General features: G+C 40.7%; 1 protein-coding gene across 1 annotated transcript in view; it reads left to right on the top strand.

Moving 5' to 3' along the window:
• GPBP1 (GC-rich promoter binding protein 1) overlaps positions 1 to 5264 on the top strand; it is a 45488-nt gene extending 40224 nt beyond the window's left edge. The window contains exons 10-13 of the mRNA XM_044446911.1: positions 124 to 285; positions 1955 to 2142; positions 3747 to 3849; positions 4780 to 5264. Coding sequence (XP_044302846.1) covers positions 124 to 285; positions 1955 to 2142; positions 3747 to 3849; positions 4780 to 4938 — 612 coding nt within the window. The 3' untranslated portion in view covers positions 4939 to 5264. The remainder of the gene's footprint in view (positions 1 to 123; positions 286 to 1954; positions 2143 to 3746; positions 3850 to 4779) is intronic.
• The last annotated feature ends 11632 nt before the right edge of the window (positions 5265 to 16896 follow it).

Here is a 16896-nt window from a genome sequence, read left to right on the forward strand (position 1 = left end):
GAAATAATGGCATTGGAATAATGGAAACCTAACCCTAACTTTAAATCGAAAGTTTGACAAAAATTAAAATTGCTTTGCAATTATTCTTCATTTCAGTGTTACGTATTTTTAATTTCCTGATAGTGTAATCGGTCAAATTCTTCCTCCCCGGTTGATAAACTTGGTCAGCCCCGCTTAACCAAATTGACACGAATGCGCACTGATAAGAAGAGTGAGTTCTTGAAAACATTGAAACGGGATCGAGTGGAAGAGGAACATGATGAGAATTGTGTGGGGCAAGAGAAGGTACAGTGCATTTTCATAGAGCAGCCTGTGTGTTTCATTTTTATTATTAGATTATCCCATCTCTTAGTCAAATAAAATCAAGTTGGCCAATGATATTTAAACTACAATCAAATAATAAAACATTAAAACAGCTTTTAAAAGCTGTGAAAGAATGTAATCAACAGTAAAGAACAGATTCAGTTAAATGCCAGGTAATAAAATTTTATTCATCTGTTGCATAAAAACAGTGACTGGACATCACACATTGAGACTGTAATTCTGTACACATTTCTGCAGAAGTACAGTTGTGCACTGTAATAGTTGCCTGGGATTGTGCTGTAAATCATGCAAATAGTGGTGGACAATGCATTTCACAGCTGATGTGAGATTTTGCTTGATCAACTGACCCAACCTCTTTGCACAATAATAAAGTATCCCAATGTTTCCTCTAATTTGTGCTAGGGACCTGTGATTTCATTTCAGAATGCTTGGGTAAAAACAAATGTTTTTGTATACTCATAGCATAGCTTACTTTGTACAAAGCTTCTTAATGTCAAAAGTGTTTGGCAAAATAGTGTTTATCTTGTCAGTACAGTGGTACCTTGACTTATAAACATAATCCATTCCAGGACTCTGGTCATGACCCAAATTGGTCGTGAGCCAAGTTAAATTTCCCCATAAGGTTAATCCATTTTATAACCATTTTTTAAATAAGAAAAATGTGAAGCAAAGTGACAAAGAACAAAGATCAAGACCATCTCCCCCTCCCCATCCCAAGCACTAGTGCGGCCATCTCCCTGCCCCCCCAGCATGACCGAGATCGCCCCTATCATCCCTGCATGCACCCATCATCCCAGCGTATTGCGAGGGTGGGGGGGGGGAGAGACGGGCGCGAATGGGCACTCTGGGAGAGGAAGAAACGGGCGCGAATGGGGCACGCTGGGGGAGGGAGAGATGGGCGCGATCTCAGCCATCTCCCCCCCCTGCACTCGGGGGGGGGGGGGGGGGAGGAGATGGCTGCGATCTTGGTCGCCACCCAGTGCAGAGTTCGCGACCCATGTCAAAATTTTCATGAAACCGATTTGGTTGTGAACCAAGGCGTTCATGAGCCGAGGTACCACTGTACTGTGATGTAGAATGTCTATTACTTTTTTTAGGAGCGGGGACCTGCTTTCTTGAGTTTGCCACATACCTTGATTCCACAAAGAGTATCTTTTGAAATGAATTTGTCACATACTGGTATAGTTGGTTACAGAAACATATTACTTCTAAATATCTTAGCTTAAAAGTCAATGGTTGAAATTGACACTGTACAATACACTAACTGCAAATAAGCAAAGTATTCTAATTCACAGTTCATAGAGAATTTTCTTCCTTAGTCATGATGCTATATGGTAGCTTCAGATTCAAAGACAGTATGTCTCTGAATACCAGTTGTGGAACCACAGTAGAGGAGGACTGTTGGCATCATGCCCTTCTTGTTTGTAGGCTTTATATATGGAGCTTGTTAGCCACTATGACATCAAAAAGATACTGGGCTTACATAGGCCATTAGTCTGATCCAGCAGGACTCTTCCGATGTTAAGCTGCAGTGAGATCCAATATGTTGGCTCATTGTATCTTTTTGCACATACAAATAATTGTTTATACTTTTTTGGGAGTTGACTCAGATATGTGTCCATTTTAACAGGAGGATGATGATGAATTTAATTTACATAACAGCAACAATAGTCACCAAGAGAGAGACATAAATCGAAATTTTGAAAATGAAATTTCTCAAGAGAATAGAAATGCTGCAATAATGTCCCAGCAGATCATCCGGTCTTCAACATTTCCACAGACCAATGTCCTTTCAAGCTCGCTTGAAGCAGAGCATCGGTACGCATTTTCTAGAGTGAGCCTTAAGTTTTTAGGGAAACTTATAGAGTGAACTTGGAGTGCATGCTGTTGGGGGGTGGAGAGGGAGAGCCAATCTTGTGACACAGGCAAATATCTACTCTCTCAATGTTGGATGCTGCTCAAGATTTCCTTCAAGAAATTTGTAAGACTATCTGATGTGAACAAACTTAGTATCCATTCTCAAAAGTATTGTAATGTAGATGTGTTCATATTGAAGGAGCTACAAATTTTAGTTGCTTGGGGTGTTAAAGAATTAATTGAAAGAACAAATGGGAAGAACATAGGAAAGCTGAAAAGAATTGTAGCATTTGTCTCTTTATGACAGGACCTGACCTACCTAAACAGTGTCAATTTTACGGCTGTGTCCTTTGATTAATGAAAACTTCTGCATATTAATATCATTCTCTTTAGGGTTGCTGTGTGCCAATTTTTAAGGCACAATCCTATGCATTTTTACACAAAAAGTCCTACAACTCTTAATGTGTCCCAGCTGTGGTCTGTGTGGGATTGGGGTATAAGGAAGTGGAAGTGCGTTGAGCTTCCCATGTTTGAAATAGAACTGCTTAGCTTAAACACATCCTGCCCACTACTACAGTTTTAGGAACCTAGGAAGCTGTCTTACACTGTATCAGAGCATTAATCCCTCTAGCCCAGTATTGCTACCAAAGTCTGGCAGTTGCTGTCTGTGGCTTCAGGTAGGAGTTTTCTGTGGCTTCAGGTAGGAGTTTTCTCACCCTGCCTGGAGCTGCCATAGATTGAACTTGGCAAAATATGGGCTCTTCCACTGAGCTCTGGCCCCTTACTCTTGTTTAGTGTTTATTCATATTAGAGACTGCTTTATTCCAAGAGTAAGTAGCCAATGGTACTTCTGAATGAAATCCTGCTGGAGGGTTTGCATGTAAAAAGAAGAGACAGAGATGCCCATAAAAGAGGAAATTAGGAAGAACTCCCCAAAATATTCATCTTAACACTTGTATAAGTATACAGTTTTTCCCATCTTGTAAAATCTTTTGGCTATTGGGTCTGATTCAACTGAACCAGAAGTAGCCAAGAAAATGAATCAGCTTTTGGATCTAAAAGATCTTGCACTCTGAGCTAGTCTCTTGAGTCTTCTGCTGCATTTTCTAGGTACTGTTGATAATTAATTGAATTGTACTCCTTTTAATGGAGGCCCAATTTACCTGTTTTTGTGTTAGTGACTTTTCCTTGTGTAAAACTTGTACAGAAGCATAAAACAGGACCAAACAGCCCATAATTTCTACCTGGGCTAACTTAGAATGCACATTGTTGTATAAGGTAGCTTATTAGAGTGATTTGGACAGCTAATATAGTTCTAAAAATATATGTAGATCCCTGGTCTAAAACAAGATTTATTTGTAGTTTGAGTTGAACTTACAGTTTCAATAAAAGTGAATATTCATTCAGGAAGACCAAGAAATTTTAAGAGAAAAATGTACGAGTGATGAGAAGAAAGAGTTGACAAATAAATGCTGTAAATAGCTACATTCAGGGCAATTAGAGTGAGATTGTTAGTTGCTTTTGAAACAGGTATTAATAAATGAATCTCTCTCTCTCACACACAGATTGTTAAAGGAGATGGGTTGGCAGGAAGATAGTGAAAATGACGAGACCTGTGCTCCATTAACAGAGGATGAAATGAGGGAATTTCAGGTCATTAGTGAACAGGTGAGAGAGAAATCTGTGTCTAAGTACGTGTATCCTAAGTGAAGTATTGTGTTGAATACCTTTGTTATAAATGTTCATATTGTATTCAATACATTTTCACTGTTCAGGTGGCTTCATTATCTTTGAATGCTTTGAAAGGCAGTGACACCAAAATATTGATCTTCTTTCTTAATAGGAGAACTGTAAGCTTCTGCACAAGATGGAAGGGCTTTTTCATGCAGCAGCAGAAAGCTTCCCCCCCACCAAAAAAAGCCTTGAATTCTTATGTACCTCCCAATTCTTATGTACCTCCCAATCCTACCTTTTCCTCCTTATGCACAGCCTGGTAGAATCAGTTCCTCTGATTCTGATTCAGAGGAACTGGAGGGGGAATAATGATGGATAAAGTAGACATTAAGTCCTACAAAATCTTACAAGCATTTTTTTAATTAATTGAAGGGATGTGTGGAAAAATAGACTGAAAAATAATGATTTAATTTTTTAAAGGTTATAAAAAGGTCTGTGGTTTCATGTTATGAAAAGTGTCCAGTTTGGTTTTATAGAATAGTGATAAGCATAATTTGCATATGGTAGGCATGCACAAGGGAAACAACTGTGTAATACTTTGTTTACCAAGAATGATACCATGTTTTGGAATAATTCAGGGAAAAATCCATGTGTTTTGTCCTTATTCTAGTGCTAAATTTAAAATTAAGATTTAATAGCATTTATCTAATGATTAACTTGTCTTCTATAATAATATAAACATTAAAACAGCATAATACAAAGGCTACAAAAGTAACAATAGACCTTAGAAGTAGTATTAGCTATGTATTTATCAAATGTTGTTGCCATATATAAAATTCAGAATCTAATATCTTATGCAAAACTTGGTGCTGTTGATTCTATCATATTCAAACTTCTAAGTTTTGTTCACTTTTTAACTTTCAGTTGCAAAAAAATGGCCTTAGAAAAAACGGTATTTTAAAAAATGGCCTCATCTGTGACTTCAAATTTAGTCCTTGGAAAAACAGCACTTTCAAACCAACACTTGAGAGTGAAGACACAGAGACAAGCAGCAGTGACACATCAGATGACGATGATGTATGAAGATTGCCTGAGAGCATGAGGGTTTCCGTCTTGCATCTCGTGCAGTTTGAGAAGGAGTTGTTCAAAAGAGGGGAGAACTATAATTTTATGTAGTGATATGCCCCATTAGAGGAAGGATCTTTGGGACTCCTCGTGAAGGAACCTAAGAATGTTGTGCTGATGCGCTTTGAACATGACTATAAATTTCTTTGTAAATGGATGTTGTAGAAATGAGGACTTTGCCCTGACATTGACTTTGTTCATCACTGCAGCATTTCTCTGACTAGCAATGTGACAATATAAGAGAATGAGATTTTCTCATTTAATAATAAAAAAAGATTATGTACTGTTTGGCAAAGTTTTTGTCTTAAAACTGTACAACTCTAAGGGACAAAGGGGCAGCTTGACCCAATATATTGCTTACTGAGACAGATTTATTTACAGTGGAAATTCCAGTGTTCACTTTGTGCACCAACAATAGACAGTGTAGCATGTTGGCTAAAAATAACAAAAAGTGCACTAAAACATCAATTCCCTGAACTGTTATAACTGTTCCACTTCTTGAAACATACCAGTAATTCTTTAGCAGTTTATACTACAGTAATTATGAAGAGACTTGCTTCAATTCCAAACTTCATGGAAGTGGTATAAATCAAAAGCTTTATTTGGATGCTGCAAGACCCAGGAATTGGGATCCTCTACAACGGGCGCTGATTCTTGTGGGGAAAATAAACATTATTTTGATAAATTATTCAGATGCAGAAATTATTTCTCTGACTGGATCCATCCATCACGTTCAGAATAAAATGTCTTCTAGAATTATAGAATAGTAGAGTTGGAAGTGGCCAGAAGGCCACTGGGTCCAGCCCCCTGCTCAGTGCAGGACATCTCACTCGGATGCCTGTCTAGTTGCATCTTGAATGCCTTTAGTGTGGGAGAGCCCACAGTCTTCCTAAGTCATTGGTTCCATTGTCTTATACTGCCTTAGTATATAGCACTTGAATATACTTGCATATATGGTTCTGCAATTAACTGAGATCACTGCACTTGGCTTTTGAGAATTAAAAAAAGGGGTTGTGTTTGCCACAATAAGCAGGTTTGTTCTTATTCTGAATCTGAAGTGCTGTTTAATGTGCATGATACAAAATAGTTGTCTAGTTTTGCAGTGACCACATCTATGTTCAACTAAACTGGTATACCCCATTCACATACACAGCTGGCACAAACAAAAGTAGATGCAGAGTTGGGTCTCCATGATTGCTTCTTGCTAGTTGCTATTTTGCTCTCTAGTCTCAGCTTTAAATTAGAAGCCTAATTAGTCTGTAGAAATCCTTTTTATAAATTATCTGAGCTGACTGATACGTATTTGAAGCAACAAGGTTTTGAAAACATCTACATGTTTTTGCTATACCTAGGAGGATTTAGGCACCAAATAAAAGTTAGAATTGGCTTCATAAAGGCAGACTTTTCTCTAAGAACTAAATTTTTAGAATAAATATATCCTTCAATATTGTAACAGTCATCAAAAATAAGAACTCAAATAGTTCTAAGAATGGTCAATACTAAAAACTGTTAACTAGTAATGGTTAAAAATAGTTTAAGAACTGTCTAAAGCAAAGATCAGGGTACGTTTGAAACCTTTTCAACCTATTTTATAAGAAAATTGTAATGCAGAGCACATCATGCAAAAGGCATGATGTGCTCTGCATTAGATGAATCACAAGTTGAAATTAAGATCACTGGGAGAAATAGCAACCTCAGATAGGCAGACAATACCACTCTATTGGCAGAAAGTGAAGAGGAACTAAAGAGCCTCTTGATGCGAGTTAAAGAGGAGAGCACAAAAGTTGGCTGGAAACTCAGCATTAAGAAACTAAGATCATGGCATCCAGTCCTATCACTTCCTGGCGAATAGATGGGGAAGAAATGGAAGTAGTGACACATTTTATTTTCTTGGACTCCAAGATCACCGCAGATGGTGACTGCAGCCAAGAAATGTGATGCTTGCTCCTTGGGAGGAAAGCTATGGCAAATCTAGACACCATACCAAAAAAGGAGAGACATTACCATGCTAACAAAAGTTCATATAGTCAAAGCTATGGTTTTCCCAGTTGCAATTGTCTGGCTATGAAAGTTGGACCATAAGGAAGGCTGAGTGGCAAAGAATTGAGGCCTTTGAATTGTGGTGCTGGAGAAGACTTCTGAGAGTCCTTTGAACTGCAAAGAGGTCAAACCAGTCAATCTTAATGAGATCAACCCTGACTGCTCTTTAGAAGGCCAGATACTGGAGATGAAACTCAAATACTTTGGCTACCTAATGAGAAGGAACAACTCAATGGAGAAGACCCTGATGCTGGGGACAAGTGAGGGCAAAAGGAGAAGGGGATGGCAGAGGATGAGGTGGTTCGATGACATCACTGAGGCAGTGGATGTGAGCTTGGATGAACTCCGAGGGATGGTGGAGTACAGGAGACCCTGGAGGAATATTGTCCATGGGGTCGTGATGGGTTGGGCACAACTTTGGGACTGAACAACAACACCCCCCCTTTCCAATAAGCATTTATACTTAACATGGAAACAAGCATTATCTCAAAGTTAGACCTTGAACGATGTGTATTCCTCAGTTTTGGGTAAAAGGAAAAGGAAACTTCCCAAGTGTGACTGCTGGCAAACATGTAATTGAGTATGTCAAATGGATAGGAGTGTACCCCTGTATCATCTTATAAAGTATATCTTTAAGGGAACGGCTTCTGATCAGAATTTTAGACTGATTCTGATTGTATTTCCATTTGAAATGTCAGAGTGTAAGCCTAAAGTGGTGGAACATTCTCATAAGCCACATATTCATGTTGCTAGATAATTTTTGATTGGATTCTATCATGAGCTGGAGTCAGTACTCTAGTGTTATGCAGGTGGTATAAACTGAATCTCTTTTTGAAACCATTGGAGAGCCCAGGTAAACTGGAAGCAAAGGACTTGGGCTGAACACATCAAAGATCTCCATTCTCTATGCTAGTACTGGGTGTTTTTTATGATTCAGAAAACCAGGATGTCATGCAGAATATACTTACTTCCTCAATTTAAGTTAAAATTTGTAATCAAGTAGTTCTTTGGGCTTAAATCATTTAAGCATTTTTATCCTAAGTCAGGCCACAAGGTGTTTTCATAGTGAGTTGCATAAGATCAGGGGTCTCAAACTCAACTTACCTGGGGGCCACTGGAAGTAGAGTCTGGGTGAGGCTGGGCCGCATCAAGTATTGCACCACTGCGGGGGTGGTGGGCCGCTCATCCCGCTTCGCTCCCGGAGGCCGGCCCGGGCGCCGCCAGTGCTTTGAAGGCCGCAGGGCCCCTCCGCCGTGCCCCGCCCCTCCCGGCAATTGGCCCGCGGGCCGCGCATTTGAGACCCCTGCATAAGATCAATAAAAACAGTAAAAGGATTGAATCCAAACCTTGCCAAGTAGGTGTACATTAATACAACAAGACATCCTCCTCATCTTTCTCCTGCAATCTCCTGTGTGTGGTGGAACCAGTCTGCTTCAGAGATCTCCAGCAGATTTTTTTGAGTGGAGCAGGGGCTGCATCTGTTCTACCAGTGGTTTCATTCCATTCACAGATTAACACTATTGGACATTGAATTGCTTATTAAAAACATAAGATACCTCACTTTGCTTCTTCCTCTTGCTCACAGGAAGAAGGGGGTCAAAGGAGTTTAGTACAAGCTTCTGAACCCAGGAGCTGGTAGAAATGATGTAACAATGCTGCTGTGCCTGAGAAGAGAGTTGTACTTATTTGTTATTTGAACGGGTATTAGGGTACTTGCCATGACTTGCAGAGCCTCTGTTGATTTTCCATAAATATGGGCACCTTTATCTTCCCTCTTCCAGTGTTCAAAGTGGTGTGGGATACTCTTTAACTGGAAGAAATGAATCTAACCTATTTTGAAATAAACAATCCCATCTTTCCCCCCTTCTCCTTTCAGCCCTTACTTCTAGTATGCTTGTTTCAAGAGAGAACTAGTTTTGTCACACTGCCATGGAATGGAGGCAGCTTCAGAGATATGGGAAGAGAATTAATATGAAACTGACTGCATCATAATAGTGCTGGCGGTTACAGATACAGAGATTAATTCGAGCTCTGCCAAGCCAGAATAGGAAGATGTGGTTATTCCATAATTATATGAATGTAAGAGAATGTAAGATTTTACTTTTTTAAAAAAAATGGAAGTGTTATGCTATACTGCAAAAATGTAGTTGATATTAACCAGAACACTTAAAGTATACTTGCTAAGCCAATGCATATAGTTCAAAAACCTTAATTGCCACAGTAATAACTCAACATGCTTACTCTGTCATATGAGGGTGCAAACCTGTGCAATCATACACAAATATATACAGATTATAGGCCTTTTTCAGGATAAACCTGCATAAGGTTACACCTTTAGTTACTTGTAATGGAGATATAAGGGTGGAATGCATGCATACAATAGCTCAATTCTTACTAGGAATGCAACAGACAAATACCAAGTCTATATTTGGGCCTCAGTAATCCACTGAATGAATTTCATAGTGTTGTGAGAACAGCTCTATTTCAATAAGCAGGTCTGAAGGAATTGTTTAAAAATCCAAGTAAATAGGTTGCCCTTTATTGATAAAAGTGAGCATAGAACAAACTGCCTACTGAGCAATTATGAACAGGTTGTAAAGTCAGAATGCATTACTAATGTAAACTGTCATGAATGGCATAAGAATTCTAGGGCACTGCTAGGTCAACCTGGCACACAAATCTGGTGTCCTGCAAATATTTTGGGTTACAGTTCCAAGCATCCCTGCTCATTTGGCCAAGCTAGCTGGGGCCGATGGCAAAATCTTGTTCTTTTAGTCTTTTTAACCAAGAATTTATGGTGATCTGAAGATTATGGTCAGGGGTCGGCAACCTTTAACACTCAAAGAGCCATTTGGACCCGTTTTCCACACAAAAGAAAACACCGGGAGCCGCAAAACCCTTTTGACATCTAAAATGAAGGTAACACAGCATATATCATTTTTTACCTTAATGCTATGTATATCTTCATTATGATTTAGCTGCAGCTCTTGTTCAGTCACTAAAAACTGTTATTTTTAATCTTACATTATAAACTAGTAGGACTCCTTGCATATATTTTGAATAGGCGAACAGCTTCCTGAAAAGTCAAAGTAAGTGCTAAAGGGCTGCATGCATTAAACAGCAAACCCCATAAGTTCGTCAGCAGTAAAAGCAAATGAATCTACCCACGTACCATTAAACGTTTGGTTTTCTTCAGAAACTTTTCTTCGATTTATCCATGGTTGGCCTAGGGGGGGGGGGGCACTCAGTAAATCGGTGCAGATCCACAGGGAGATACAGGTGTGTTTAGTGACTGATTAGCAGATAAACAGTGCTGTGAATTGTGACAGGTCTCATGCGCAGCTTTTAACCTTCAGATGAAGGAGATTACATTGGGACAAAGAGAATCTTTTCAGCAGGGTTTCGTGTAACATGAGAGCCTGCAGGAAGCTTGTTTAGCAGAGGAATGTAGCGATTTACTTAACTAGCTGATTTACTTAACTAGCTAGCGCTGCTGTGTTCCTGAGTGGAGCTTCGAGCAGATCAGCGGCTGTGCCGGCGCACGTTTTGAGTGATGCAGCCGCAGCAGAGGGGTTCAAGAGCCATGTGCAGCTCCAGAGCCACGGGTTGCCGACCCCTGATTATGGTGAACATACCATGGCTACCCAATGGATCATACCAATGATGGCTCCAGTCATGATAATCTTTGTCCAATAAAGTCTGTGGTGTGGGCTCATCGGGTGGATCATGCACACAGTCAACAACCTACACAGGATTGTGGGGAAAAAATAGCATAGGCCTTTTGCATTGCCCTGATGGCAAGCAGGGGGGTTACATTTTCTCTACCATTCCAATATCTGTTCAAAGTGACTAGAGAAAGCTTTTAAAAACAATAGATGATTCCTTGAGGCCAAGACTTTTTGGTAGGATGGGCACCCATGAGTCACCAAAAAGATCCTAGTTGGCATGAAATTTGTGCTTTTATATATAGAAATAGTATAATTTAAATAGAAATACACTGCATCTTACCAGAGAACAGACAATTCTGACTAGATGACCTGTGTACTTGCTTGTTCTGCTGGCTACGTACTGTAGATGGGCAGCCTCTATGCTCAGCTCTTACTTCTGATGGTTCATGCGCTTTATAACCAGACTTGGACCAGGCAAACCTTGAAAGGCCAGGGAGGATGTATTTGAAACAGAAGACAACCCTCTGACAACCATTCTAAAATAAAACTGCCATCTGTAAGAGAGATCCCTAGACCACAGGTGAGCCATGCAACAAAATGCAAAGTACTTAATGTCTTGTGCTCCCCTACACTCACCATGCTTTGATGTGTTACTGTATTATTTGCTTTATATCTCATCTTTCCTTCAACAGTGGCACTCAAGGTAGATGCCAGGATTGCAGAGGCAATGGTCCCATTTCATTGGAACCAACATTGTGTTAATTTGTGTCAAAATTGATGTGTCAAGTTGCATTCTGTAATAGTTAATTGGGACATGACTGTTGTTAGCCACCAGGGGGTGCTAAAGTTACAATAACAAAACGCTGACACAATAATACCACGGTTAAAGCTGCTCTTTGTACCCAATGTTTTGTTAACCACTTGTATGAGTCAGGGGAGCTATTCCTGTAGCATAACAACTGGAATAATTGCGAAGAATGGTGAGACTTACCTTTAATATCATAGATCACTGACATTCTGTGACATTATGTGATGAACTGTAGGCTTCAGAAAGTTCCACAGGCTTAATGTCTGCTAGGTGAGAACCCTGTAACCTTTCACTCTTCCAAGCGTGACATGCACAGTGCTGTTCTCTGTTTCCCCACAACAGAAATGAAAATAAAGTGTGCTAGTTCAGATCAATGGTTATGGCTCTGCTCAGCCCCTTCCAGCATGAAAGCAGCCAGAAGATGTCAGCAGAATACCTCCATAGAAATGAAATCCTTTTTGTGTCTATCTGAGAACTTGGCATATTTGTAAAACCACACATTTGCAACTCATTTTGAAACTCTTCCACCAATCTTTTGTTTTGGTACTATTTTTTGTCCTTCATTTCTTTTCTTCACTTCTGCTTTCCATTCTACCTGCCCCTTTAGGTAGAATTGCATTTCCTGTTCATACCTTAAGGGCTGGAATATGACCTAAAACAATCTCAAAGACAAACTCCCAGGAATGGGGTGTTCATTGTTTTTGAAATGTGAGACTCATACTTGGATCCAAAAAACATGGTTTGTTAACCATTTAGGAGAGGCTACTTTATATTTTGTAAGATTTGCAGAAATATCTTAATTCCTAAAGAAAAAGACACAACCCCTTTGTATGCAGGATTCTCATTTGCACTGTAGGGAGCAGAGGGAAAGCAGTCTGTGCAGTTGTCACAAAGAGCAGGGGTGCAGAACCTCAAGACTGGGCGCCAACCTATCCTCAAATAACCATAACCAAAACCATGGGATACTCGAGGGTTGTCTGACGCTCAAAAAACCCAGGTGCCTGTGAGTACCACAGAAAAATGGTGCCCTTGAGCACTTTTTGCAATGAAACAGACCCTGTGGCTAAATGAAGACGTACTCGGCTGGCTGTCTTTTCATGTGAACCAGGCAAGTGTCTGAAAGCTGCATGGCAGGTAGTTCACACTGTCACAAAGTTTGGAGATGCAGCTATCAGTGGTGAAAACTCAAATGAAGATGTACGCAGATGCAAGGCTGGTATAATTAGAATGATGGGCACCACCTACATTTACGTGAAACCACTTCATGGTTTACTTGAATGCATTTTGGGGCTGGAAAAGCAACATCCTGTTTATAATTCAAAACAACATGATTCATAGATGGTCTCATGGCAGAGCCTGCAATCACATGATGGAATCACCATTTCTGCTGAGGCCTTTTGCTCCTTCGTGTTTAGTTTAGGCAGTCCATGTTGACATGATCATCCAGAGCAGTTGTAAACTTTTCCTGGAAACTGGGACTTTGACGTAGAAGAAAGCTCTCTTGATGCTAAATATGCAAGAAAGATCATGAACCTGGGTCTGTAGTAAACCAGGGGCAAACCAGCTGCCTGCAGGATCGCTCAAGCAGGACGGGTGCAAGACCTCTTCCTGCCCAAACTTCTCAGCAACTGGTGTATGCACGCAGGCCACCTCTGCAAAAGAAGGTAGCACATAACCGGTAAGGCTAGTAACCACTGATAGCCTCTTCTTCCATGAATCTGTCCAATCCCATCCACAGTCATCCAGACTGGTGGCCATCACTGCTTCCCATGGCAGCAAATGCCATAGTTCTACTAGGGTGAAGAAGTACTTCCTCTTGTCTGTTCTGACCATTCCCCATACAGCTTCATGATGACCTCAAGTTGTTGAGGTGGTTTGGGAGAGGGAGAAAAATGTCTCCCTCTCCATTTCCTGAACACCCAGTTATTGTAGCTGCCCCTCAGAGGCTGCTCATATTTACTTGCTTCATATTAGTTTGGCTACACATCCCAAATCTGCCCTGGAGAGCAGGAGGACCCTTGAGATCTGGCAGATTGACTCAGAGTGCTTGAGAGGGGCTATGCAGGGAGATGCTTTTGCATCACTGGGGATGCAAAGACATTTGTGCTGGTGTTTAGTAGGGAATAGAGATGTTGCCTGCTACAACTGCATTGATATCTCCCTGCTTTTGGAGAGGAACACCAAGAAAGTACATGGCACATTTCTGATATTTATAAACGTACTGGAATGGTCAATTGTTCTGCATTATATTGTACAAAAGAAGATGATGTCAGATGAGCATCGTGTCACCCATCTGGCATTACATTTGACAGACAGTGAAAAGAGTTGACAGTGAAAAGTATCTTGCATCCTTGAAGGCATTTCTTTCACATTACATAACACTCATTCTTTTCCCTGTTCTCGGCCTTAAATCATACCACTGCATATTGCATCTTGTATGTCAGGGGAGGCTGAGGGGCTTTTGTCCCATGGAACAAGGGCTGAAAATAATGCTAGGCCTGGGCCTGTTGTAATTTCCTACCATGGGAGTAAGTGAGAAGGATTGAAAAGACAAAAATCCTCCAGGAAGACAGGAGGGTTTAGAGGTGGCTGGAACACTGACAGGCCCCTCCTCAAAACCCCTCTGTGAATGTGCTGAACTCAGTACCACACTTTGCTGTTCCCTTGATATTAAAACCGATGAATGCTAAGCTCTATTCCTGCGCTCATGCACAGTGTCAACTACTTTGTGTGTCTAGATGATCGGACCCTAGCCAGTAGGATGCTAAAGTCTGCAAATGTACATCAATGGTACAGAATGTCAAGCTCAGAAGGGCAAAAGAGCTCAGTGTAGTTCTCTTGAGCCCCCCACATTAGGGATGGGCAGACCAGGATTGCCCAAGTATTGCCTCACTGCTCATCTCATGCCCAATTACCATTCATGGTTGTGATGGCTGTTTGTTTTGCATGAATGAAAATTTGCACCATGGCTGAATGGAAGATTTGCACAAATCTTCCCAGATATGCACGAATTCTTAATTTCTGCAAATTTACTCCACTGATTCAAGTGGGACTGTTTCAATCTCCTGAGGAAATTTGGGCAAATGGAAGTGGGAATGAGCATGTTTGACAATTTGCAGGCGTTTTCAGTGGGCACATGCTCATACTCACTCCTGGAGTTTGAACAGGGCACACATGCATCTCCGGTGAGTAAAAGGCATCCATTCTGCTGGTTCTACCTCTTTTCTCCCAGCTATTGATTGTTCAGCGCCTCCCAGCTTTTGGGCAGGTTTCCCCATTCTGAAAGGTTGAAATGAGTCTTTGAAGGTTTGTTTTCTTTCAGTCACACTTGTAAGCTAAATTATTCTGGTATCTTAAAAATATTTTTATCCCCACTGCTTTGCCTTTGGGCCCACTGGAATGCGACTGCTTTGAGCATCTCTGAAATGGCATTTGGTCCTCAGGCAGAAGGAGGTTAAACACTTCTGCTATACCCACTTACTTGGGAGTAAGTTTCATTGAACTCAGTGGGACACATGCCTGAATAGATGTGCATAGGATTGAGCTGCTATTCCCTGGTAAAGGCCAACACAGCATAGTAGTTAGAGACAAGGATTCCGGAGATCTGGCTTTTAGTCTTCACTTGACCATGAAACTTGCTCAATGACTTTGGCCCAGTCATTGGTTTTCAGCCTAACCTGACTCTCAAAGTTGCTGTGAGGACAAAATGAAAAGGAAGAGGAGGAGGATTAGGCAAGCTGTCTTGGGTTTCTTGCAGGAGGAAAAAAGGTGGCCATATAAATGTAATAAATAAAAGAAAGGATCAGATAGCAGGTGCTGGGAAAGACTTCTGCCTGAGCCCTTGGAGAGCGTTTGCATTCATAGCAGATGGTTCTGAGCGAGATAGAAAAATGCTCTCACCTGATATATGGAAGCGTTTTGAGTTGCATAAGTATTAACGGGGCTTAGTTAATTCATGAGCTAAGCAAGCTATAACACAACTGAAGCTAAACTATAGTGCAGCTTTTGGTAAATCCCTGACCACAGTGTTGGGCATCTGCTTATCACCTTCACTCAATTGCTCCCATGCTATAAAATGCTTTGTTTTCAGTCCAGCTAAATCTTTTGATGCTTAAATCCTGCTGGACTCAATGAGTGCAACCAACTTGTGCCAATCATTTTGCTGGCCCTAAAATGCAACCAAATTTACCTGAATCTGATGATCTAAATTTGCTCTATTCTATTTGGTCTGTTAAAAGTAATACAGAAAAACAGCCCATAATCTGAAAACAACAACAACACACAACTGATAGAAATAAAATAATCTATACTATGCAAATATTTCTGGAGGAAATATTTCTGGTGCTCTCAGTATTTTGTATGATGAGAAATGAATATGTTTTAGCCAAAAGTGCTTCAGAGAACAAGAGGAGTAAAGCTAGCTTGGAATAATAACACATAGCTCAGTTTCTCCTTCTGAATACAGGTTTTTTAATGATCTGTGAAAATTGGGTGTTGATACAAAGCCCTTGGTGTTGCCAAATGCATCAAAGGAGCAATTGGTCCCAAAACTGGAATTTTAATGAAGTGTTTAACAAAAAGAAAAATAATCTGATGACTTGGGCCTAGATGGCAACATTTGCTTGGCTGCCTGCCTTCAACTAAATAAGTCATAGAAAGTGTTCTCAAGGACAAGTGCTGGTTAGTCCTCTCCCATCTGCAGCTGGATTTCTACTCTGAATTCTCTGACCTTACCTGGAATATTGTGTCCAGTTCTGGGCATCAAGATTCAAGAAAGATGCAGGTAAATTAGAAAAGATCCAGCAGAGGGCAACAAAAATGATCCAGGGTTTGGAAACACTGTCCTATGAGGAGAGACTGAGAGAACTGGGCATGTTCAGCCTTGAGAAGAGAAAACTGGGGGTGGGGGTGGGGAGGGCATGATATCCTTCTATAAGCACCTCAAAAGCTATCACAAAGAGGAAGATCAAAACTCTTCTTGCTGATGCCAGAGTGTAGGACACGGAATAATCAGTTCAAGTTGCCACAACCCAGATTCAGGCTGGACATCAGGAAAAGCTTCCTCACTGTCAGAGCAATACAACAGTGGAACCAGCTGCCTAGAGCAGTGGTGGGCTCTTCCACACTGGAGACATTCAGAAAGAAACTGGATAGCCATCTGAGTGGGATGGTGTAACATGGTGTCCTGCAACAGCAAGGGGTTGGACTTGATGGCCTTCATGGCCCCTTCCAACTCTACTATTCTATGATTCTGTGATTCTCCTCCTTCACCCAGGCTGCTTTTCAACCTACATAGGAGATAGGATGGTCACTTCTGAATCTCCCTTTCTCTCACACACACCATTTTGCACATTATTTACATATTCACACAGTATTTACATATGCTAATTCAGATGCAAA

This window comes from Varanus komodoensis, unplaced genomic scaffold (assembly GCF_004798865.1).
Source record: "Varanus komodoensis strain SLA01 unplaced genomic scaffold, ASM479886v1 scaffold5, whole genome shotgun sequence".
Taxonomy (NCBI): domain Eukaryota; kingdom Metazoa; phylum Chordata; class Lepidosauria; order Squamata; family Varanidae; genus Varanus; species Varanus komodoensis.